We start from the raw sequence: 27,272 nt of genomic DNA, 5'->3' as shown, positions 1-27,272 counted from the left end.
ATAATAATTGATCCTTCGTAATTAATATATCCTATAAACCCTATTTGGTACTGAGTGAAAAATGCTTCGAAATGCAGCCCAATCAATTTCTGTGCAAGGACGCCTATAGCAGAATAATTGAAGATCACCCACCGTGCGCTATACAGCCACTTAAATACGTGAATAATGTTACCACCTGTCGCCCATTTGAAGTTCAACTGCATGAAATCCAATCGACAAAAATTATCGATAGTAAATGGATTGTCACCGTACCAATTACCGCGATTGCCAAATAAACATGTCAAGACCTAGACAACCATATTCCACTTTCGGGTTCCTACGTGCTAGAAGTACCCTTAGGATGCAAAGTGCAAATAAAGTCGACGACCTTCGAAACCTACAAGTCAATAAACCTATTGTTTCAAGAAGTTAATTTGCCTTCATTAACTTGGACTAAGATTAATGAACGTCAAACAATATTCAATCCACCAGCGATTGATCTAACCTCAAGACTACGGATCAAATCCAGGCCAGACTGAAGAATCAGATGGAAGACCTTCAAGCCATATCTTTGGACGTTTACGTTAATAGAACAAGCCTATGGACCATTTTAATGTCTCTATTAATTAATTTTAATGTCTCTATTTTAATGTCTCTAATAATAATTTTTAAGTGAAACCACACCTTAAGGATGTGCTTTCATTTAGTGCGGGAGGAGTTATATTCCCATGTAAGATTCGAGCTTTTAAGTTCACATGCAGTATCAGCACGTAAGATAATATAAATTTATGTTAAATCCCTTTTTGAGATAGATGTATCTTAGCTCGCTTGCGAATAACGAAAACGAAATTTTTAATTTCTGAATCAAAACTAGTTTTAGGTTTTTTGAAAGAAGTTCTTGTCTTATTTGTATTTAAAAAGTTGAAGGTATTTTTTATGATTTTTGCAAGGTATGGGTAACCATAAAAAAACAATATTTTAACAGTTTCAACAATTTTGGTAATAAATAATAAATCAAATATTGAAATTGTCTACCATCTATGTCAATACGTTTTACAATGCATTCAAATTTGGTGCGACATAATTTCTTTCATATCAAGATGCGTAATCTTCAAGCTGAAGCAAATTTTAATATTTATATGAGCAGTTTCCCCATCAGTGGCTTGGCCATCGACTTTTTCTACAATGAAAATACCAGGAGCCGCGAATACCCCTAGACATAATAAAGAAGTTTTGTTTTTTTTTGCTGCTCGTGCCTTCTAACGGAGGTTGGATATTATCCTGGCTATCTTAATATTGTTAACAGCTGCTCTGAATAGTTAATTTGATGTCATTCCAAACCATTCACTTAAGTTTTTGAGCCAAGAGGTTCTTCTCTCGTAACTCCTTTTGCCCTTGATCTTTCCTTCCATAATGTTCTGTAGCATCGCATATTTAGGTCCTCTGATTATGTGGCCAAAGTATTCCAATATTCTTCTTTTTAGAGAGTTAATTATTTCCTCCTGTTTCCAGGTTCTCTGCATCAGTTCCATATTTTCAACATTGTCCGAACACACCAACTTAGTCCAACTTAGCGAATATTCTATTGTGAATAATTCTTTAAAATACCTTCAAAATGTGACTCATAAGGGCTATGGTTGGATGATCGGAACATTCTGTAGCATTTTGTTTCTTAGGTAACGTTATAAATGTAGATGAAAGCCACTAGCCACACAGCATAGTCAAGAATCAGTTCAAGCCGGTCGTCGCTTGACTTCCGAAATAATACTGCCGTCGGAACTTGTTAATACAGTACACTGTATGCAGATTGAAGCTGTCTGTCTTCGCTCTTATTCTTCCACTTCATCACGTTCCTTCCTTATCCAGTTTTTGGCACAATAGTCTAGATTCTAATTATGCTACACACTTAAACACAGAAAAACACATATTTGACGACAATTTTGATATTTTACATACAGCCACAAAAAGTAGAGAATTATATTTTATTGGATGCCATGGAGATTAACAAAATGAGACATTCAAATGTATTGCTTAACGATTAGATTTAAATACCTATCTACAGCAGGTAGTTTGTAAATTTTACATTTGGTAAAGACACGGTGTTGTCGAAACAATTGTCATGTATAAATATATAATTTCGTGAAATTCTGAACTTTTAGTTCTTATTTATATTGCGTCATTTTCCTGTTTTATTGTTCATTTCAATCCCACATTTCTTCCAACCTTTTGTTTAACTGTTTTTCAGCGTATAGTCTTTATGTCTGTACTGCGTCCTGTACTGTTTTATGTTGTTTTATCCTTCTTTCTATGTCCAATAAATTCTCCTTGTCCGCAATGCACAAAATGTATCATATTTTGGAATTGGGATTTTTTATATTTTAGGTAATACGATGCATGGCTTCCCTCAGTTTATAGGAATATTGTCGTGGCTTATTGATAAAGTATTGCAACCAGAGGAGGATCCCCAACCACTTGAACTGGAGCAAGAATCGCAGTTGCATAAGAGCGTTTTTAGATTCTTTAGTACTAATTATATGCCTTGGTCTTCCGGGGTAAGCATATTGCATGAATGCTTTTCTGCATGATTGTTATTTTTGGATATTTACATTATAATGATGCGGTAATTCGCGCTCCCAATAACCAACCACTTGAAGTTAGTTAAATAGCAAAATAAAATATTGTAGAGAACAAATCAGTATTTGCAAAGTGAATTTAAGGCATCAGAGCTTTACCGTTTGTTTCCATGGCAAAATTCCACACTGTTAAAAGGAAAGTTCAAATAACTGAAAAGGTCATTGCCTTGACACTTCAGTAGTAGTTTATTCTGTTAAGAACAAAATTTTCGTTCACCAAAAGATAACAGATAAACAAAGAACACTTTAAGAAACAACTATAGTACAACGGTTCAAAGACTGATAAATACAGTAAAATTATATGAGTCAATCAGTCAAGTCAATGATGAAACTTTAAATTTCGTTTTTTTAAAAGCTGAGATAAATTCGCTAGAATTCGTACATTAGTTTATGCTCTACCTCCGTAGGGAAAGAGTGGTCAGTAAATGATCTAAACTACATTTTTATATCTCTTTTCTATACTATATGGGTAAAACAAATAGAAACAAAATAATGTCGCAAACGCAATCTCGTAGTTGGATTTTGGATGGGTGATTATTCAATCGTATTGAATTATATATATATATATATATATATATATATATATATATATATATATGATGACACTATATTCTGGGATATCATCCGTTCGCTCGTTGAACTCCGACTGGAATCCTGCATCCGACTGGAATCCTGCAAATCTTGCATCCGACTGGAATCCTGCAGACGTTTCGCCAAAATCTCACTTGGCATCTTCAATGCTCGCGCTCCGAAAACACTTCGAACACTGTGTTCGAAGTGTTTTCGGAGCGCGAGCATTGAAGATGCCAAGTGAGATTTTGGCGAAACGTCTGCAGGATTCCAGTCGGATGCAAGATTTGCAGGATTCCAGTCGGATGCAGGATTCCAGTCGGAGTTCAACGAGCGAACGGATGATATCCCGGAATATAGTGTCATCACATTTTTCCATCCGTGAATCAATACGTGAGAATATATATATATATATATATATATATATATATATATATATATATATATATATATGTATATATATATATATATTTTATTTTTTATTTTTGATAACAATTTATTGTTTTTGAGCCATTGTACATTATTACTATACCCTACCCTATATATGTATTTAATGTGTTGTTAGTATACTTGTTGTTAGTAACTTCACCAAATCCACTAGAAATAATAAAAAATAGCGATTTAGGTATATAAAACACTTTAAAGCAATTAAAATATATTGTTTTATAACTGCCACAATTTTAAATATTACAAGAATACGGGACGTAACAATTTGTAGTTTAAAAAAATCATCCAGAGAGCAGAATAAACTTCTTATTAATATTTTTTCTTTTTTTTATTATGTATTTTTGAAACAGTACACTTTTTTATTTAAGCACGTAGCTTTAGCGCAAGTTTCATGGGCCAGTTTGAAAACAGGTTACACGCTGTTAATCTGGTGATAAGCGGATTCTGGACATGCCTCTCAGTCATCATTCCAAGATTTCTATAGCGCTAATATCCTGTTCAATAGGCTGTCTTTATTGCACTTAGGGAAACACACTGCCTAAGTTTACTAATTAGTAACCTACCTGTGCGGAACCATTTATATCTTTAAAAAGTACGCTGTCGTCAGCAAAGAGAGGAAACAATTCGCTAGGCTACTATGGCAAGCCGTGTAACTTCTGGGAATGCAAAAAAGATACATTGGAATATCAAATGGAGGTGACATACAATTTCGGCCATCGCCTCAATGCGTAGAATAAATAGACCTACACTGACACCACCTATGAAATGGAATACCTTTCCTCTCTTTATTTACCTAAAAATTATAGGATGGAGATTCGTTTAATTGCTGCTGAAGTATTTACACCCGTAGAATTAATATAATTAATAAATTTAATTAAATGTCAATCTATTCATTTGTCAAGTCAAGCAAATTATAGTGAACAAATTATGTGATGTTTTCTCACATTTATTCTAACAAAGAATTTTGCCTAACGTAGATAGCCGACCGACCAACTGAAGAAAGCGTGATGCAGCTGCGGGCTGATTTTTCAGTCGGTTTAGAGCAAGCTGTGGAAATTCAGGAACAAATCGAAATGGTAAAGGCAGACATAGAAAAAGCTGAAGAAAATCTGGAATCATTGTCAAAAAAAAAATTGGATTTAGAAAATGAAATCAGATATAAACAAAATGTAATTGACACAGTGTTGGTGAGTAATAATAAACATTTTCCCAAATATTGCTTGTAGTTGGCAATTGTTATAAGAATTTTTGCTGTTCTTCCTTCCACTCTAAAATTCACTTGGGGGACCATATCAAAGATTAAATTATCCTTACTTGGTCGATATCTGACATACTTATTTATTGATAAACAGTTAAAAGGTTAACAAATTTTAGTATAAACAACTCTATTTACCAAAATATGAAATTATGAGGAGTACCCAAGATCAAATCAACTTTTCCCAGTCATTTCATAATGGTATCCAAAATTCTGTGGATGCACCTTTTAACCACAATAATTTTACTATTATATATGTCGGCGCTATAAGCTATAAGTGGTCTATATTATCCCATATTTCGTTTTGAGTGGTTTGAATGTTTATTTGTGACTCGCATTATTTATCGGTTTAACCTAAACAGTTATAATTCTGTCATTCGTAATATTGTGGACCCATGGGAACCCACTTTGGTATTTTTCCCAAGTGAACGGAACGCGAACCGGCGAAGATAGTCTGGTTTTATAAAAGCACTGGTTAGGTCGGATTTTAAGTAGCTCCCATAGTTTATTTTTGATTGGTTATTTTGTAGTTGATCTAGCGGGTCGCGAATCGTTGGATTCCCTTTAGTAATCAATTAGGTGATTAGATTTTTCATTTGTTTCAAGCACTGTGTTGTGCATTCTTTTAATATGTCCGAGAAATCTAACCCTAGGTCGCCTCGCTCGCCATCAAAACCCGCCATTCCGGATTTTTAATTTTTAATTTCACTTGCTGACCCTCTACTATACTGTACTTTTATTAATTTTCTATCATAAATTTCTGCATTATCTGAGTCTAAGATACTATTTATTCCTATAACTAAATTTCTTATCATTTGTCGGCCTCTTCAATTACATTTTACATTCTTTTAGTCTTTTATATAGGTAGTTTAAAATATGAATATTTGAAAGTTTTTCAAGTTACTTAGCATTTTCATATATTCTCTATACGTAATTAAATTATTGTGATTAATACAAGTCTTTTTAGCTGATCCTTTTTCGTTAAGGATGTTAACAAACAATCAGAAATCCATGGTTTGGATTGGGTTGTTTTTTTTGTCACTTCACACTTTGTTCTTTAAAGTTATTCTTTTTTATTTTTTTTTCGAAGGTATTTCAAAGCACCACTTTGAAAGTGTTTGCTGGGGAATTTGGGTTGAAAAAAATAAATGTTGTGTTTAGCATTAAAAATATCTGAATCACAATTTCGAATAATTTAAATAAGCGTTAGTCAAAATTTGGTTGCGGCAGAAAAGTCTAACCATTGCGATATTTTATGCAATTTTAGAATGATGATGGAGAGGAAGACTTGAGATTGCACAATGAGATCACCGAAATGGAAAGAAAAATAGAGATACAAAAGAAGTGTCTGCAAGAAAAGGAAGAACATATCCAGAGTTTAAAAAATCAACAATTGTCCCAACCTTGTACAGTATGTATATTTAAACATTCTGTTACGTTCTGCTGCTGAAAAATTGTTTCTATAATTTTGATTACTGGAATTATAGTAATAGTTGTTCAATCATTATCCTCCACATTTACATATTTGGTTTTTAGTCTGGGAAATTTAATTATAATCATGCAGGTTATCTGGTGATTCTATGATTTTAATTTTCAAAATAAATAAGAACTAAAAGTTCAGATTTTCACGAAATTATATATTATAACATGACAATTGTTTCGACAACACCGTGTCTTTATCAAATGTAATATTTACAAACTACCTGCTACTATATATACCGAAAAATGACCATAAAACCTTAATTAATGTTGTTGCGAGAATTTAAGTTCAATAAAGGAGAGGTATTTAAATCTAATTGATCGTTAAGCAATACATTTGAATGTCTCATTTTGTTAAACTCCATGCCTTCCAATAAATTTAATTTTCTTCTTAATACGCCACTCTCAACAGAAAATTACAACAAAGAACTTAATATCATTAAAGAAATTGCACTGAACAACGGCTACAATCCGTCCATTATAGATAAAATTATAAATAGAAAACAAATACAGACAACAGTAAACTCTATTTATCCGAAACCAAATACAGAACACGAACAATTTAAAACAATTACATACATAGGAGAACCTAGTGAAAAAGTTTCAAAACATTTGTCAAAATGTGGTTTAAAAATAGCTTTCAGAACTAACAACACAATAGGAAAAATATTTAAAAAACAATAAATCGAAATGTCCAAAATCCCAAAAATCAGGTGTCTACAGGTTGAAATGTTGATCTTGTCCTAAAATTTATATTGGACAAACCGGTAGATCCTTCAAGAAACGCACCAACGAACACAAAAGAGCGTTTAAAAACAATAGTCTAGATTCTAATTATGCAACACACTTAAACACAGAAAAACACACTTTTGACGACAATTTTGATGTATTACACACAGCCACAAAAAGTAGAAAATTAAATTTATTGGAAGCCATGGAGATTAACAAAATGAGACATTCAAATGTATTGCTTAACGATCAATTAGATTTAAATACCTCTCCTTTATTGAACTTAAATTCTCGCAACAACATTAATTAAGGTTTTATGGTCATTTTTCGGTATATATAGTAGCAGGTAGTTTGTAAATATTACATTTGATAAAGACACGGTGTTGTCGAAACAATTGTCATGTCATAATATATAATTTCGTGAAAATCTGAACTTTTAGTTCTTATTTATTTTGTTAAATGGATTTTCAAGTAAAAGCCACCTCAGTTCAATGTTCGATTTTAATTTTCATTATTACATTGATCATATTACTCTAATTCACTTCTTGAAACCCAAGTGGTTTCAAAACTGATAAGAGAAAAATCAGTAGTCTGAAACATATATGGTTCTATATTGTATTTTTTACTTGTTTCATTATTTTAGTTATTCTTTTTTATTTCCGAAGTTAAAGGGAAATTCTTTACTAAATATTTCTAATTTCAATTTTTTAAATGTATTTTATTATTATTTCGTTGGGAATGAAATTCCGTAGCTATTTGCTGGCAAGTTAGTAATTAAACAAGTTAATTTATTAAACCCCAAGTTTCTTAATTGATGAAATGAAATTTGGTTTTCCGACGAGGTGCATTTAGAATAATTTTCTGTCCAGTCTTTAGAGCAGCGACGTAAAATAGCTGATTTATTATGCATTTTAAAATTAATACGTAATGACATTGATTCTTCTTAATTGCTTACTCAAACTAATTTTATATTAAAAATGGTCTCGACTACAGTGGTGCCGATATTTTATGCTATAGTACTTGTACACAGAAATTAAAAGCCATAAATTTTCTTTTAAATTAATGTATCTATTTTAGTATATAGTGGTGTTTAATGTTTAATGCATTTTCTTCCGTGCGACTTGTTAATGTGTATGTCACTCTGTAACTGGAGTTACCTGCTGAGTGGTGTATCCTTTATTTAAATTTATTTTTATGGTGTCAAAGTTAAGATTTTTTTGGTGTACCTTATATTTTTTCGTAGATTCAAGAAAAAAAAGAACTTTTAAGGGAAATAGAAGACAAGAAAAGATACATTGCTCGATTAAAGGAAACAACTTTAGAATATCAGAAGATGAGAGACGACTTGGATCGCGAGATAAGAGAATTAGTTCTGTCGGTAAGTATGGGTGTTAGCAATATATTGCCGATTCCGTAACTTGGCCTCATTTCTTAATCGGTGGTACCGATAATCCAAGCCGAGTTGATAAAATATATTAAAAAAAACAAAACAGGGGAAAACAAAAATGTATATAAATAATAATAAATAAAACTGCCTTTATTTTAAGCTCTGTTAACTGTGAGCTGTTAACTTAATCGAATATGTAACAAGGCAATGCAAACTTAATTTAATATATCAATTTTACAAAGATATGAATCAATCAATCAAAAAGGAAAACAATAAAAAAACAATATTAAACAAGGAGAACTGATGAATAATCTAGGTAGTTTCCTGTAAGAGATATATTTTTTTAAATAAAATTAAAAGCGCAACGAGAGGAGACATTCTGTGATTGGCTAATCTGAGGATATCTATCAAGTCTTCTAATAGATGTATGCGAGAAGCAGCTTTTAGTCCATGGTCTTCGTAATTTCATATGACAATTGAAGCGGGTTCCACGGAAATGAATGCAATTTCTACAAGTCAGTTTTTTTCAATAAATATGAGGGGCATCCAGTTTTGAGTAGTTTGTTAAGAAATCAATCGGATACAGGAATTCTGTACTTTTTATAATTTATATTATATAATTATTAAATAATATTATATATTATCGATGTTGCGGAGATTAATATAAGCGTTTTGGAGGTTTTTGGAAACCTGTGTGCGAAATCTAATTTGATTATCCAAGATGATGAAGTTTTTACATTCGCTTTCGTTTTTACAGCTGGAATTTTAACCCTATTTATAAAGTAATCCAAGTTTTGGGCGACAGACTTGTTAGGATTCAATTTCAAGCCATGATCATTTGAGTATTTAAAGACCGATTCCAAGCATTTATTTAGTCTCCTTGCCGCTTCCAGTTCATTAGATCGGGAAAAAGAAATATGTATAATAAAACTAATAATATGCGTGCCATCAGCATACCTGTGACCATTGAACTCATCAAAGAAACGCGACATATCTGCTGTGTAAATAATAAAAAAATAATGAGCCTTGTCAAGCCGATGTCAACTTCTAAGACTTTCAATCTAATGTAGTCAATCGCTACTAGCTGATATCTGTGATCTAGATAATTACGAATCAATTGAGTCGTCTTAATTTACACCTGTAGTATTTTAACTTGGCACAGAGCATGATTGTGGGTTCAAAGCTTTACTATAATCTAACAAGATCAAAGCCCTTTATCTGGTGCTGAGAGAATATCATCCAAAACTTTGAGCAAAACCGTGAAATAATCGCAGATCTGCCTATAAATTAATTTTTCAAATACTTTAGAAAGCACTGGCAACAGACTAAATATTTATATAATTTTTATAATGTTGCTTTGTTGTTGTTTAATATATTCAAAACAAGGCGAAAACAAGTTTGAAAAAAAAAAGCATTATCTAAGCTTATATGAAATATCCACTTTCCATTAGCCACCTGTAATTTGTAATAATCAGCGAACATATGTTTCCCGTATCCAGTATGGCATCATTACCAAATGGGTATAACTCCCAATTTGTGCATCAAAATCGACGCAAAACGTTTGTTTTTTAAAACTTATAGGTTTAATTTCAATGAAAAATGTAAATAAAGTTGAAATTATTACGAAATATTTGATATAAACACTTTTATAAAGAAAACCATTTAGTTTCACTTTTCTAAAACTGTAGGATCCCAAATATCGGGTAGGAAATGATAGTTACATATTATCTAAGTCCGAAAAACGTTCAAGAAACAGCTGTAAAACTTTGAGGAATTCAACAAAATCCCATTGAATAAATTGGAATATTCAGTTGGAGGAGGCACTTAGGTATCGGCTGGCTCAGTGTGCCTTCTAAATGTCAGTTTATTCCTTCGTTGCAAGTCTCGTTAAGTTGCGCTTGATACGTCTCTCAAATACGGGTGGAGAATCTGTTTAAGAATATGTAAAAAATTTAAAAACTGTATGAAATTATTTCGGATTTTTTTGTAATTGAAATAAAATAAAGCTGACCAAAGTTTATCCTTGTGATTATTTATAAACTTGCTAAATTTAATGTATCTTTTTGTTGTAGATTGAGAAAAACGTGGATGGGTGGAATATAGCGATCGTAAAAACCTTTCTGCCCGAATTTGAAAAATTACAGCTGCCATCGAAGGGATTCCACTCGCCCGCGTTCTTAGAGGTACGCATGCGCAGTCAGATTTTATTAAGTCCCTCCGTCGTTTAGATGTCGGAGGATTTATCGAAAAATCATAGTTTTGAACTCCTTAAGTAGATGCATAAAGAGAGTTCCACAATATATACCTCAAAATACAATCGCCCCCCCTCCGAAGTAGGGCCCCGATGCTTGTAGCGAATTGGGGCCCCATGTCAGACGTTCAGAACATAATCTCAAAAAACCATGATTACTCACCTTTGTGTTTTTCAACCGAAGATCGAACCGGGGCCGACTTGTAAGGCGAGCTAACGAATATATTAAATCAAATAGGTAACGACGCGTTAGATATGAAGAATAATGACGCCGCGCTGGTGCCCCGGCGCTTCGCACCACGATCGGTGCTTGTAACGTGTACCCCGGAGGACCCCTATAGGATGTGCTTCGGCCGCTTACGGGGACCCGCAGTGCTTATAGAGGGTGTTGTACCCCCGCGGGGCCCATAGGCGGTTGACCCGTAACCTTACTCTGCGCTGTCCTCCGGAGTGCTTATCGCCCCCCAGCCTTGCTTGTAAAACTGATAAGCGGCGCGAACTGTATCCGGTAAACTGATAAGAGGCGAGCACTGCATCCGTTCAGATAATCGTGTTTTCCGGAAATCATAATTATAGAACTGATTAGTCGACGTCCTGTAACAAGCCGCAATTACACCCACAAAGTACGCTATAAAAGCGTGAAATTAGTCCGTTTTTGTCGTTAATCAGTGCATGACGCAGCTGTTGACGTTGTCGTTCGTGTCAGTAAAGTCCGGTTGCGCTGTTAACATAGTCTTTGGTCAGTTGTGTTTGCGTTTGTGTCCAGTCGAGCTGTTGGTCACTCTCCTCGTGGAAAGTATTATAAAAGGATCCGCGGTCGTCCCGAAAATGTAAGTACTTTTTTTTAAATCGATTAATGATGTTGATTGTGTAAATGTCAAAAATATCCGCTATTCGTTATAGATTTGCATTGCAGCAGCCGGTGCCAGTAAGACGATCGTAAAGCTGGACCAACTTCAAGTGGACCGCCCCTATAATATCGTGGTATTAGAACTGGACGACTGCATAGTTTTCCTGCTTGGTCGAGTCATCGAGACATTCCGGCCCAATATTCAAAGCTTCAAGCCCCAGGCTTACAGCATAATTTACAAAACCCTTAAAGAGGTTGGCCGTTTTCCGCTGCGAGACTTTGAAATTATTCAAAATTAAAAGGGCTAAGTCTTATTTACATTATATTATAGACCACAATGAGTAAAGTGATTCGAGCTCAGAATTTAATCCTGGCATTTTGAAAAGTTACCGACTTAGGTACGAATTTTGACGAATGGTTCGTTGATAAGAACGCGATTCGGGTTTCACATTAAATCAATATGAACACACTTAAACTCGGTGACGGCTCATCTTACATTAAATTGCCTCCAGAGATTGCCAAAAAAAAAGCCTATATTAATATCGAAAATAGGGATGTTGACCAGTTTTTATTGGTCAGTGGTCAATGCTCTTAACAACGTCATATCCTTATTATAGGAGCGTTTTAAAAATGGGCAATTGTGAAACACCAATGGAATTGAACCAAATTCAAATCTTTGAAAAAGCCAACCATATTTCTATAAATGTGTACGCTTTAGAGTTAATTGGAAACGATAAAAAAAGTTTTTATTCGGTGCTGTCAGCTCGTTTAACTAAGGAAAAATGTGAACAGCACGTTAACTTACTATTAATTTAAAATAAATATTATCCGAAAGTCAGTGATTTTGATCTCGAACCGGAGGTCAGTATGGAGAAATAAAGTACCATTATTGTTATATTAAAAATTTATGTCGATTAGTATCGTTGCAGCGTAGTAATCATAACGGCAAAAAATATTTGAAATAGGTGTTTGAATTATTTCAGTAGAGAAACCCTTTTAAAGAATCATGATACGTTGTGTTCCGATTTGAACAATTACAAAGTGTCTTTTCCCAAATATGAACATGTGGAATTTCGAAACTATATGTAGATGCATGTATGTAAATTTAATAATTTCAGATAAAACGCGAAAATATCAAAAGCACAAGGCATACAGTGCCGCAAATTATTTTAAATGTTATTATAACGACTCCTTTTGCTTTTTGAAAACTTACCGCGGCCTGTATTGCATGGATTGGTTCCTTCAGGAAATATCTCAGTTATCGAAATTTATCCATTCAAAATTTATAGATATCGTTCCGATAGAAGAACAAATTAGTTTGGGCCAAGCTTAGACGCACTGTCATATTTGCGAAAAACTTTTTTAATGACTTATTGGTTTTAATATGCTCCTTAGCTCGGATTTGAATTCAGCACTCAACTCCCGACGGATCCCGGGTTCGTTACTCGGTAGCGAAAAAAAAATTGACTCATCAATATCAGCGCACGAGAGACGTCATTATTATTCATATCTAACCGTCGTTACTTATTTCATTTAATATCCTCGTTGGCTCGCCGTTCAAATCGACGCTCAACAACGGACGGGTCCCGGGTTCGATCCTCGGTTAGAAAAAAAAGGTGAGTCACCACGAATTTTTGAGGTTATGTTCTGAACGTCTGTCATGGGGCCCTGCTCCGGGAGTGGATCACCCCCTACAAGCGTCGGGACCTCACTTCGGGGGCGGCGCACCACCTAGAAGGATAGGGACCCACTTCGTGGGCAAATCACACCCTAGAAGCATCGGGGCGCCACTTCGGGGGCGGACCACGCCCTGGAAGGATCGGGGCCCGTGCGGGCAGCGATTGTATTTTGAAGTTTTGTGTTGTGGAACTCTCTTTATGCATCTACTTCCTTATTCGGTAATATTTATTTTGAAGTTTTGTGTTGTGGAACTCTCTTTATGCATCTACTTCCTTATTCGGTAATATGAATTCATCGGGCATACGCAAAGCGTTAACACACTGTCGTGACTCAGTTGGAGCGTTTTGGTAGACATTTGCAACACTGATATTTGATAATAGTCGACACACGGTCACTAAAATTAGATACAGAATTGTTAAAACATTCACGCATTCCAAAAGAACAGGCACTCTTTACTTCTAGACACACTTGAGCTTTATTAAAGATATTCTCATCTCCCATTGCGTAGAAGCATCGCAATAGAAAAGATAGAGTTACGACACTGAAAAAAAATCTATAATTTAAAAACTCTTGTAAACTGTAAAAATAGTTTTCTACTAACATTATTCTGGTTTGTTCTGATACCTCCTTAGCCTACAATATTTAACAATATAACGCGTGGGTTATTAATACGTGCATCCCTGCAATCATCCCTGAAACCCAAACCAGCAAGAATTCTCACGGCCCACTCCAAGCTATGATGCAACAGTCTGCTACCTCACAGCTACCAAGCCATTCTTAATATGTTTATGTCATTTTAATTAGGATGAACGTACACATCCGAAAATCTCAGTCAGTATTTTCTGGGACACTGAGGTTCCTTAAAGAGGAACAAGTCTTTCCTATTAAGAAACATCGCATCTAATCGTACAACCGAACGTTGAGTGTTGTGTCGCTAAAGAATGTATTTTCCCACATTTTGATTGAAATGTCGATCGTTTACGTATATTAAAAATAGAAGTGGTCCTAGAACCCCGGTGGGACACCCCTATCGACGACTCTCTCTTCCGAGGCCGCTCTATCCACCGTCACAGCCGGGCGATACTTCTCGGGATATGACTTAAGAATTTGAGTGCTATAAGCAGTGAAGTTCTAAAAAGTAAGTTTCTCGAATAGATCTTGGAAAACAATTCAAGACCTTCAAAGAATCCCTTATATCAGTTAGTAGACCCAGGATGGCATGGGCTTTATCAAATGACTCTCAAAACTCAAACTGGCTGTCTGAGAAATTTTTGGGAAAATACGGAAAAAGGTAGCGGGGAATTTTGATGTTTTTTCAGGACTGTTGGCCATGTCACAATGATAGTACAAGTGGTATAGTACTTTGCTGTGCTCACGCCAAAACAAATTCGTGACTAAAGTAGCGTTTACCAAATCAGCAAAATTTTGCGCAATTACATATGTGCCCGAAGAAGGGACAATAGTTTTATTATTTTACGCAGCATTGTGATAGACACATAACATTATTTTTACACAAGAATTAATAGTCGTTACAAAAGTTAAAAAAAAATTGTATTCATTATTTCAGTTACTTAATTATATAATATTAAACCTATCAATTTTTTTAGCAACTATCTAAAATTACCACTGATATTTATATTTATATCAAAGATTTAGAAAAAAATAAAAATTGGCCAGCCAGTCTTCATGAAGCAGTGGCGAAAACAGTGGGAATTTGTTTAGGGACTGTCCAGGAAACTATCTATAAAAAAAATCAGCGTACTAAAAATGCTACAAAATATAAACGAAAAAAATTGTTTTAATGGGATAGACAAACAATAACAATAATAATGATTACATTGCACAGAATATTGCGAGTATTTAATACACGAATTTATTATATGACACAAATACCTTAACAAGTATGAACAGCACATCAATTCATTCTGATTCTCAATGACAGTTCATAAAAGCCGATCGCGTTCATCTTTATCCCTAACAAATATCCGCCAATCTCTACCTTATCAAAATCCTTAAAAGACAGAGAGCTGCTGTTGAATTGCAGACTATAAAGGGAGGAACAAAAGTAATCATTAGTTTTATCAGCATCTTTCAAAGATGTCAAACCATTTTGAACATGCTCGGATTCAAGACCATCAGCTATATTTTTTTGTAAGAAGTATAGTAGTAGTATATATAGTATAGTAATTCTAATGCATTAAATTGGCAGTGATATGGCGGCAGTCGTAGAATCTCATATATTTTTGTTTTTTAAATGCATTTTGCCACGGACAGGAGTTCCTATTTCAGCATATTCCGAAATATTATTTTTCTACCAAGAGAGTGTAGGTTGTTTATTTTAAATTCTTGAATGATACGGCTGCGTTTTCTGAACAATTAATTACACAGCATCCAAATTTGGTGTCAGTTCTTCTTTTAGCCATTTTTCAAACATTTCACAGTTCATATTATCATGATAGTTAAAACTTGCACCTGGAATAAGTCCTGTTCAATAACCAGTATGCAAAATAGTGAATATTTCGATAAACATTGAACACGCTAACTCAGTGTCGGCTGCCACAAAAAAATCTTCGGTTAGTCATTTTGTAGGCTGTGGAACTTCGCTGACATTTTGCTAAACATGGTGCTGGCTTTTTCAGGGCGCTCTCTGAAACTGATTTGATTTGAGTGGTAGGGGGGATTGCTTCACGGATCACCGAATCCCAAATGGAAGAGTTTATATTATTGGGGTGTTTGATTAATTCGATGGATTCACGAATTTTTCTTGGAAGAATGAATGAATGGCTAGATGCAAGTATTTTGTTCTGGTGTGCTATTTCCTGACGATTTTCAAAAACCGCTGATGTAGTTATTTGTCCAAGTTTGACTGATCTCTGATGTTCTTTTAGTCTCGGTGATATTTTCCGACCTGTTTCCCCGATGTAATTTTTGCCACAGTTGGACGGTATGCTGTACCTGCTCTCTCGAAATGAATTTTATCTTTTACCGATCGTGGATGTTACGAGATTTCAGGACAAGTAGAGAATCTAGTTTTGATTTAAACATATAGGTCAGAATTGTTAAATACGATTCAACTTCGTAAAATTGTTTTTTAAATATATTATTAACGTTGTAAATTATTCTGTATGCCTCGAAAATATATACCAAAGAGTGAGTCAAAGCCCAGCTGGCAGGCAAAGACTTGTACTTCACTCAATAGAATAACAAAAATGATCCAAACAAAACACAATATACTGAGTTATCGTATTTTTCATACTGACGAAACCGCCCTTAGTACAGTTGAACAAAAATTACAAGATTCTGGCTCCAATGGGTTTAAAACAAATAGCGAAAGCGTCAAGCGCTCAACGCAGTATGACAACGACAATAGTTTGTATAGTTTGTGCTGTCAGCGCTAGTGATATATATGTACCTCCCATGTTTATCTTCAAATGAAAGAGAATGAACGAACTCTTACTTAAAGTAGTGTTACTTAGTGTAGTAGCGGAATGATTACCACGGTTCCTGATTCTGGTTGGATAAACAAGTCCATCTTTCTAGACTACTCATTTCTTTTGTGAAACCTATTCAGAAACAGTCAGTTTTATTAGTCTCGAAAGTCATATCCTTGCGACCCCACAAAATGTAACCACAATTTTTAGTTCATTGAAAGTGGCATACAGTAATGAGTGAGTGAGTGAGCTCTTCGTGGCTATCAATTTGGGTAAACGCATAAACCAATACGAGGTAATAGAACTTTTCACAGAGGCGTAGAACAACATTGCTAAAATGAGTAAGACTGTCAGTGGATTTAGAGCCGGTGGAATTTGTCCCACTGATTTTAACAAATTTAAATATGGCTTTGAAAACACGATATTTGATATAATTAATCGTTAATGAGCTATCCTGGGTTCGTAGCAAAATAGTTTAATGTGAACTAGCTTATAAAGTAAAATCAAAAAATATCCTCCATCGACTTTCGACACCTCTTCGTCAAAATTGTTTTTTATCGACGCACTCGTCATTCGTGAGTTCACATTTGATCATTCCTACATTAGTCAGGATTATTCAAGTGAACAAAGTTTGAATAAGTCCTTTAACACCATTAATGACGAAATAATCTATGTACCTGTCATTCCTAAAGCAGGACCAGTGTGAAACGATAGTTAAGAATAAAGTGGTCAGAAATTTGAAGAAGGCTCTACACGGAAATGAAAATGAATGTTTCATTGTATAATGTGTAGTGATTTATGCCGGACAAATAAATTCTAGTTTATTACAAAGATTCAACACAGTGTCGTTTCTAATTGCCTCATAGGGTTCCTAATTCACCCACTGGAAGATCTCAATTATCCCATAGGACATGGGTAAAAAGGAAAGGCAATATTTTATTTTAGGTTGAAATTTCTAATAAAACATAGATTTTTTAGGTTTTTTAGTGACTAGAAGTTAGACCGATAAACAAAGTCTATGTAGCTATAAAAAAAATCATTCTTTCGGGGACTTCTTGTATTATTTGTGATGGATGGAAGTTAAGTGTTCCTAATTCCCCCATTTTCCCAAACTTATAAAAACCGTAGTCATTACCCACACTAAACAATGCAAAACCGTTTTCAAAAGCAACACTTCTAAAATCACAAAACTACTAAATTCTTCATCCAAATTCGTCAAAAATCCCCCCGTTAAATTTTTATACTTTTTCCGTTGTTTGGTACTTATTGCGTATAATTCGTGCAGGAAGTGGAGCGCATTAAGAATGAAAAACTGATATTAGAGAGCAAGTTTCGAAAGGAGTACGAAGATCTAGAAGTCGAAAATGCAAAATTGAAGGAACAAGAAGAACTCTTAAAAGTCGGAACCGATTTCAAAAAGTTGGACGACTGCGTGGAAACAGCAAAGCTTCACAACGATAGACTTAAATTGGAAATAAAAGAGGTAAGTACATACAGGACGTTATTGAAAAATTTTGTGTAAAGGCGGCTAATAATGGGGCATATTCGCATTCTTGAATTTTAAATTCCGTTTTTTAGGAAATAATCCTATATTGCAGATAGCTAAAACCGGAGACCGCTGTAAAGTTGGAACAAATTCGACCTTTTTTCGTTAAATGGTTTTTAAGGGAACGCGGTGGGAGTTCTTTGAACATTTTCGGAAGTAAATGTCAATAATTTCAGAATGGCTGAACAGATTTTGTCAAACTTGGGGTTGTTTAAAACAGATCTTTTTAGGCTGTGAGCAGATTGATTTAGATTGTATCACTATAAATAAAATTGATTTTCTTAAAAAAATTTAATGCAACGATATCCGTTTTATTGCAACAAATGTTAGCCAAATAAGTGTCGCTAGTGAAAACCGCCTTTTGATAACCTTTTCCTAATCTTATTGTTTTTTTTTGCCGAATGCTTATTTATTTCAAATTTTTAGTTCATACAGGGTGACCCAGGAATTTACATATCTGAAAAAAATTTGACATTTGACATTTGATATATTTTTGTTTTCGTCGAAATAATAATTTTATTTGGAATTTCGGAAAAACATAAAAAAAGATAAATGTTTCAATTGGCGCCCGAGACCCAATTTGCTCGAACATGTTGCATAGGGAACTTGAAAATTTTGAAAAATATTGCTCATAAAAATAAGTTATTTAAAGAACCACAGTTCACAAAAAAAACATTTCGTAGTTCTATGTAACAAATATAAGCAATTAAAAATTGTCAAATTGAAATTCTGTTTGAAACGCGCGGTCATTGGCTCGCTCGTAAGACTGCGCTAGCTGGAGGGTAGCATAGAAAAGCAATTAGAGAACGACAACGTGTGGTTTTTATTTTAATTTTTGTCTTGATCCTGTCGCTTGCTTTTGGTATCTTGTGTTTAGTATAAAAAAAAATCTTATAATTTACGTTTGGATATGGATATGTTTATGGTCACATCTTACATGCAAAACACCGAAATGTTTTCTTTTGATAGAACAAAAAGGATTTTTTTAAATTAGTAGAATCCTAAATACTGATTTTATAGTATTTTGGCATCGATAATTTAAACTTTTATATGGATCAGGAAGCCATTGCTATGGAGACTGCAATATAATGGATGCAAGTTCGAAGAGTTAATTACGTTTGCACGGTTAATGCTAAACTGACACCTTAACATAATGTTAAGAAAAAACGTCGGCTTTTATTTTCTGATAGACGAATAAAAAGTTTATCAGGCGTTTTACGGGTTGTACTCAAACACGATGGCACGATTTGTAATGTTATTTTTGTGTTGCTTCCATTATTATCATGTAAAACACACTAAGCGCAAATACAAACTGGCGTAGATCAAATTCAAGCACGCACACCTTTACACGAATCAAAAATAAACGTAAGTAATATAATTCTCCCCTTATAACCTGCGAATAACACGTATTGATTGACAAGCAGCGGTATGATGTCACGATCACTCTAGAATTATTTATTGCAACTGAAATATGGAGATTTGAGTTTTGATATGTGCTATGCATTATTTCTATACATAAACAAATATATTAAAGAAATAAAAAAATGTTCCTGATTAAACTAATGTTATAGGCATTTCAATCAGTCAGACATATTCCTTCCCCTGCGACTCTACCCGATGACCCACAATTAGAAAAAAAGGAATACAAAATTTGACAAGGATTACAGTGGTCGTATGATTCTTAAATCAATAAATTAAGTAGATGGTGGTAGCAAGATAGGCATTTTAGGACAAATGTTTTGAGCAATTTTTTTGAAATATTTTGGTGCGACCCTGAGATTCGCGCGTTAAATTATATGAGTCATTTCAATGACAATCTGCAAAGTATTTTCTAATTCTAACATTTGTACTTTTGGTTGTAATGTACGTTTTCAGGCTCAAGATCGCCTTTTGGCAGAAAAGAACGAGATGGAAAATTTTGCGGTTCACATGCAGCAGACCTTGGGTGTCGAAATTTCGGAACAAGAAACAAAACTGAAAGATGCCCGGTTGAAGTACGAATTTATTATTAGTTTAAACAATTTAATCAATTATTTTTTAAAGGTTACGGGAGGTAGAAAAGCGTTTTGAAGAAATTGGCCAAGCCGGCATCGAGTGTATTACCACCTGTTATAGAGAAGGTGTCCAAATTTACCGTCAGATTGATGTAAGTTTAGATTAAATCAGCGCTTTTGGCTATTTCACAAACGTGTAGGCTCGTTATTCCTGTCTGACGTAGCTGTAGTGTACACAGTATTATACGATTTGCAATAAAATGGTGATCTTTAAACCAACCAAAAGACGTTCGAATAATGAGATACTATCTGTGGGTGAAAAAGTTATTATTAAGCGTAAACGATTTTCCTAATTTGACCCTACAAGAAACTGTCGAGCGATATTACTGAATGACCGCAGTTATAAAAAAGTCCACACGGTTTTTAAATTGATGCGGGAGACGAAAAGTCAAGACACCAAAATTTGAAGAAAAATTTGCTCTGTTTATTTTAAAGAAGAAATACTGACTGAAGGACAATTTATCCTGTTGGTAATTAGGAAATTAGCGATTACCACTAAAATACGAATGTTTGTATATAGTACCTCCTAAATTACCATAAATCATGTCTGCGCGTCGGCCCATTAATTATAACGTATAGTATGATTGTTCATAATTCGATATATTTTTTGTATAATCTTTAATAAAAGATATCTACAAGATGGTTAATTTGATTCTCTTAAAATAAAATTCCTTCCATTTTACGAGTATTCGTTGGGTCATTTTGCATAACTAATGATATTTTATTACTTTTTAAAATAGATTTTAGTATTCGTTAAAGGTGTTTGGTTTTTAGGATATGGCTAACATGTGTCTGGTCCAAGAGCAAAGTAAATTAGTCGAGGAGAGAAACAAAATGGTACAACTGTTTGATAATTTGTGCTGTCTTTATAAGACAATCAGAAACGTGATTAGTGAAGTGGAAACCGCTCCGAGACCTCAGTAACAAATACTATACGTACATTCTAGTTTTAGCCAGATTTTTCAATAATTGTTAGTATTATATTATTAATATAGTATTATAGTCCAGGAAAAAACGCGGAAAAAACGGAAATTATTTTCTAGTTTCTGAAATGAGCAGCAGGGGGTGTAATTACTATCTTGATTTTTAAAACCCGGTTTACACAAAAAAGTGATTTTTTATTTCCATTTGACATCCTAGATAGTAAATTAGCGTTGTGAAAATATTCCCAAAATTCCACTTTTTTTAGTTCCTTTATTTTCGATATTTTAGGTAGGGAGAAAGATATCGAGATGCAGTTTTTTACTGGGTGCTCTGTTCTTATTGGACTATCGGATTACGTAAAAAAGTCACATCTTTGCATTTTTTATTATTTTTTTTATTACTATATCCGAAAACGCCACCCGTTTATCAAATTCAAATTTATTAAAATGCGTGAAGCTTTTTTAGAGTGGGATGATATTTATTTTCGTAAATGTTCGATCATCCCCACCACTTTCAACTGTACAAACCGGGTTTTAAAAATCCAGATAGCAATTACGCCTCCTGGTGGCCATTATACAAACTCGAAATTAAGTTTACAGCATTTTCTCTGATTTATTCACTACATTTCTTTTTAAAATTTCCAGGAGCGTCCGTTTTCCTAAAACGTTTTTCTAGTTTGTATGTTTTTCTATTTAATGGAAGTTTAATACCTTTACGAAAATAAATAAAATGTACTTTTCTACCCGCGTCTGTAAAATTCATAATTTCGCACCAATTTAGCATGTGGGAAGGGTCACTTTACCGCGTCAGTTTCGTTTCCCACGGATCCGAGTCAAATCATACATTTCCGGAATTTTACGGGTTTGGAAGCAATCGGATGTTTTCGGAGATATTTCCCGCGCCTTGAATTTTGGCGTTTGTCAATTTTGACGCTCATGTCAGTGAATGTATTTGCATTGTTTGGCGAAAATGTACCCAAAAACTAACGGTCGTAAAAAAAGTATAGTCTGCAAACGTTTTTAAGTCACTCGTTTATTAAACACTCGTGAGTCAAATGCCGTTTACCGCACTTGTTGCAGAATATACTATAACGTTTGTCAAATCTGTCTTATCAGTGAATGTATTCGTGTTGTTTTTGCGAAATTGTACCCAAAAATCAACGGTCGTAGAAACAGTATAGTATGCAACGCGTTTGGTAAACTTTTTAGTCACTCGTATATTAAACACTCACTCCGCTGGTGCCGAATAAACTATTTTAATAATCACATAACATAACCGAAACTTCGCCGATGTGTTGTAGGAAAACTATAACGAACAAAAATGTGAAAACTTGCTATTATTCTAGTCGTCTTCATTGAGACTCATCAGCGGTGTGCAGTCATTCATTTGCATTATAATGAAGTAGAAAGACAACAACCGACTTTTTTGTTTTTTCGCTTTATTTTTTTTGAATTGGAAAAAATATAGCGTTGAATAAGTATGCAAGTATAAGTATTCTACGTTCATTATTTCTTGTTTCAGTTTACATAATAATTTGGTTATAGACCGGGTTAAAATTCATTTCCAGAATCTGGAATTACATCATAATAGCTGTATATATCATCCCTATGCCATTTGATCCATTCGAGCCGAGGAACATGGGATCGAAACTTTGAGGCATCTTCCATTCCTTGATTATTGACATATTAAATAAAAACTTACATAGAAGTAAGAATAGTTTGAAATGGTAATAAATATTTTTTAAAAATTTACTGTTTACAATGCAACATCATTTTTATAAATTTCAGTCATTTTTCCAAAAGTCGGATGAACTATGGTGTTTTATTTTTAGCTCTTAATCATTATCTGGTCCGTAGTTTAATACCGATTGTGCATGCAATAGAAGGCTCTTAAACATCAACAAAACTTCAAGTTTTAACGAGCCATGTCAAGAGATTGAAGAGAAGAACCGTCATAGTAAATGGCTTGCTAAATTATTTGAAGAGGAAATTGAATACATCTGAGTCATTAGAAGAGATCTTCAAGTTAAATTTAAGGAATTTACTTAAACTTGCACTTGTCAAATACATAGTGATTAGAAGTTTGATTAGTTTTTAGTTAGTTAGTTCGTACTCCCCAAATAATTACTAGAAAACCGAAATAAGCGTTTACTTCGTTCTAAAAAATCAATGCACTTTTCGCGACAGTCTTAACAACTCGCTTTGCAGGTATTACGCCGCAAATTAAAATTAAAATAAGAGATTAAAATTAAATTTTAGGAAATCCTACAACAGTTATAAACATAATTTTTTTAAACTAAAACTATTGTTAACAGACCAAGGTTTTTTTTTGCCTTGTTGCTTTCGAAAATCGATGGAATCGAATTTTTCGAATGTATCTGCGCTCGTATAAAAATTCATCACCGTAGAACAAAAAAAAATTTTTTTGTCTGTCCGTTCTCCGTTCTCGTCTTGGTTTTTCCTCAATAACTTTCGAACCGTTGGAGCTACAAAATTGAAATTTGCCTCCTTTTTAACCCTCCATGAGGCACATAAGCATATAAGAAATGGCCCTCATCTGACGTCGGTATCCATCTTTTTTTCGCGCTTTGCGACTGTTATTTGGACATTGCTACGAAACACGATAAGTGTCCGAAATTTGAAGCAATCGACTTCATATTTGGCACATATATGCAGCCTTGCCTCATGACGGAACCTATTGAAAATGCAATGGGGGGTCGGGAAGTATTTAAAAAAAATTAAAAATCGCGTGTGCAAGGGGTCTACAAAAAAAAGACCATTTTTCAAAAACGGTTTACAAGACCGAAAAAATTCTTGAACCGGAAGACGCAGAGGAAACGACTCTATAAACTTTTATTCTTGACAATTTTTCAAAAATATACAATTAAAAAAAAACTGAAAAATGGGTCCCCATATTATTGAAAATTGGCAATAATTTCAAATCTGTGTTTTAGATGTCAGTTTCTTTTACATGACGATATAGCCCATATAGGCAGCTTAAACCTTTGCATTTACGGTTTTTATGTATTGTACAGGGTGTTCGCGATATTCCGCGCAATATGAAAAAACAGAAGTACTCCAAATTTGCAGCTACCGACTTCAGACTTGGAAGAGAAGTAGAAGTCTGGACCCGCATTTAGACTCTTTAAATTAGGAGCATTAAAATAACGCCAAATATTTTTTTCAATTTTTTATTTATTTTTTTGGCATCCATAAAAACATCTTTTCTTCCAAAGCAATTCATCCGATCGGAAAAATTTTACATCTGTATTACGTGGGAGACCCGGCGCTATAACTTTTGTTTCACGCATTTTTTCGATTATATACAAGGGTTTTAGTTATTGACAAAAATCTAAAAGACCCTGAAAATTGTTCTTTTAGGGAGTAAATTATTAATCGTAAATCAAAATAAGTACAAACAATAGTTAACCCGTTCAAACAGTGTTATAGGCCGTATCAAGCGCTACAATTTTTGTATTTACGGTTTTCGTCTATATACGTTTTTCGAGATATTTGAAAAAATCCAAATGAAAATCACTATTTCTCGCCCTCGATCTGGACGCGATGACGTCATTGACTATTAGCACGTACTGCATGGTTTCAGAAAACAAGTAGTTTTTTGAAAACCATTTGCTCCATTGGAAAAATTCGGATACCAGGAAACTAAGAGGATCCTGAAAATACAGGGTACGTCGTTTGTGGGCAAAAAATTCTAATAGATCCTAGAAATTTCCGCTTTTGTGGGTGAATTATTGGCGATACATGAAAAACTTTTAAAGATGCGATGAACAGTATCGTAAACTGTGTTGAAAGAGAGTTTGAGGTTTCGTCAATAATACAGGGGACGCAAGATATTTGGAAAAATAATTTTAAATTGTAATTACCAGAACAAATCTTAATATTTACCGAAGTCTGCCGTAACTTTGAAGTTCGACTAGATGTGAAGGACATTTTATACAGGGTGCATGCACAATTAAATTACATCGATTTTGTGAAAGTTCCATAGTGGTCCGCAGGAGCACGATAGAAAAACAATGCGCCCCTTTACCACACGAAACCGCGAATTTCTTTCCTTTAATAATAAACAACTGCTTCGCCCTACTTGTTACGAACTTGCCTCGTCCAGTGACGATTTTTCGAAAGCAATCTTGTTGTATATGGCAATAGTATACAGTTTTTGATTGTTGCCAACGAAACTAAAAGCAACAAATTTTAATCAAGCGACAGGTAGAAATCCCATTAAAAAAAATTCTGGCTATGTGGATGTACTTACAAATTTGGATTTGGAAAGTGTTTTCTTTTTATTATCTGCATAAATGGGGCACGGAAAATTTCTGGTTGCTTTCCGTATGATAAAACTTGTCACAAATTGTTTTGTTTCCTAAACATATATGGTTGATAAAAATCAAATTAAAATATAGTGAAACTATGTAATAGACCTAATGGAAAAGCAAAATTTAGACAGTTTGCATGCCGCTTGTAAAATTACAACTAGACATTCCAATGGGTACGTGAAAAAATGAAAGAGAGGTAACTCAAACATTGAGCGAAAGTGTCTGAGGCATTATTATAATAAAATTTATTCATGTAATGTCATCTCGATATCCTCAGTCTAATGGACAAGTTAAAAAACAAATAGATACGGTTAAAAAAATATTTAAAAAATGTATTTATGAAAATCGTGATCCTTACTTCGCATTGCTCTCTAGTTCTAAAGTCAAAACGGGTAAGACCTTTGTCAGATTTCAGAATAAATGATAAAATTTTATTTAAAAACTAGTTTTTTTCATGTTTGGTAAAAGTGTTAAGTAAAGTAGGAGTTCGTTCTTATAAGGTTCAATCTGATGATGGCTCGATAATCGAAATAGAAGATTTTTGAAATTATTTGGAGAACATAGTCAAATAAATAAAACTATGGAACCCTCGTCAGAGAATTTTCTATTTGTAAAGAATGACAATTTTTGTGCGAAAACTATATATATTTGGGTTTCGATATTGACGATAAAGATAAGAACTTTAAAGAAATGGCAAAAACGCTTGAAGTGTCATCTGAAAATGACGTTATAGTGTCAGAATTTCCGCTTGAAAATTCAACCCTTAAAAATTTTAGTAACTCAACTTCTAGTTCTTGTGGCTTGAAATTGTCTGAATCAGTAATTTCTTTATCTTACAATACAGACTCTAATATAATAAATTTAAATATAAATTTGCCTAGCTGTAGCTCTAGTAACTCTAGCTGTACTCGTTTCCAGCAAAATATAGATTTTCAAAACTTTATTTCCAGAGCTGGTAGAACCGGCAAGAAAAACAAAATTTTCGGATTATGTCACGTATTAACTTTGTATAGAAATAACAATTTCGAATGTAAATGGAAAAACGATCAAGTTTTTTTTTGAGAAAATTTTTACATAAATGTAAATTTTACATAAATTGCTCTAAGATTATAAATTGTGTTCCCATCTTATATAAAATGTAAAAAAAAATGGCGAATGTTCATTCTGGGTTTGGAAAGGGAGAGGAGGAAATAAGACAACAAAGACTTATTTTATTTGAATAATTTAATCGACTATATATATATATATATATATATATATATATATATATATATATATATATATATATATATATATATATATATATATATATATATATATATATATATATATATATATTCCCATAACAATAAGTAATGTGACTTAGTAATAAGGGCTGGAAAGAAATTTTAAATTATTAATTTCTTAATGTATTTCACCTAGTAACTCCAAGAACCATTTTTTTGATTAAAGGTGTTCTCTATCAGTTGATGAAATTATTTAATGACTATGCAATAATATTGACGTTTTTTGCCTTAGTTTACCACATCAATTAAACATAAATTTGAAATATTGCAATGGATTGTATGTTTAATTATTACTTTGCTGGAGTGTATATAGTTGACTGCTTATGACAGTTATAGTTCTCAAGATGAAATTATCTTCTAAATGGATGTTAATCTGTTATACAATAAAGATTATTATAATTATATTATTATTATAGAGATGTATTGCATTATGATTTT

The 27,272-nt window shown here is 33.6% G+C and overlaps 1 protein-coding gene across 8 annotated transcripts in view; it reads left to right on the top strand.

The window, feature by feature from the left end:
• LOC132697882 (kinetochore protein NDC80 homolog) overlaps positions 1 to 24,124 on the top strand; it is a 28,826-nt gene extending 4,702 nt beyond the window's left edge. For 5 of the 8 annotated variants that reach the window (XR_009618313.1, XR_009618315.1, XR_009618316.1 and 2 more), the window contains 11 exons: positions 2,362 to 2,531; positions 4,607 to 4,816; positions 6,152 to 6,295; positions 8,336 to 8,470; positions 10,552 to 10,662; positions 17,977 to 18,174; positions 20,113 to 20,231; positions 20,281 to 20,383; positions 21,066 to 21,262; positions 22,737 to 22,941; positions 23,047 to 24,124. Coding sequence is in view for 1 of the 8 variants with exons in the window: in XM_060663612.1 (XP_060519595.1) it covers positions 2,362 to 2,531; positions 4,607 to 4,816; positions 6,152 to 6,295; positions 8,336 to 8,470; positions 10,552 to 10,662; positions 17,977 to 18,174; positions 20,113 to 20,231; positions 20,281 to 20,383; positions 21,066 to 21,215 (1,340 nt within the window). In the remaining 7 variants the exon portion in view is untranslated. Of the gene's footprint in view, positions 1 to 2,361; positions 2,532 to 4,606; positions 4,817 to 6,151; positions 6,296 to 8,335; positions 8,471 to 10,551; positions 10,663 to 17,976; positions 18,175 to 20,112; positions 20,232 to 20,280; positions 20,384 to 21,065; positions 21,263 to 22,736 lie in introns of all 8 variants that reach the window. The other 3 variants (XR_009618314.1, XR_009618318.1, XM_060663612.1) reach the window with 3 other exon arrangements.
• The last annotated feature ends 3,148 nt before the right edge of the window (positions 24,125 to 27,272 follow it).

Source organism: Cylas formicarius, unplaced genomic scaffold (assembly GCF_029955315.1).
Source record: "Cylas formicarius isolate icCylForm1 unplaced genomic scaffold, icCylForm1.1 PGA_scaffold_2__14_contigs__length_35257938, whole genome shotgun sequence".
Taxonomy (NCBI): domain Eukaryota; kingdom Metazoa; phylum Arthropoda; class Insecta; order Coleoptera; family Brentidae; genus Cylas; species Cylas formicarius.
The sequence above is the reverse complement of the archived record's forward strand: the minus strand, read 5'-3'. Positions and strand labels throughout refer to the sequence as shown.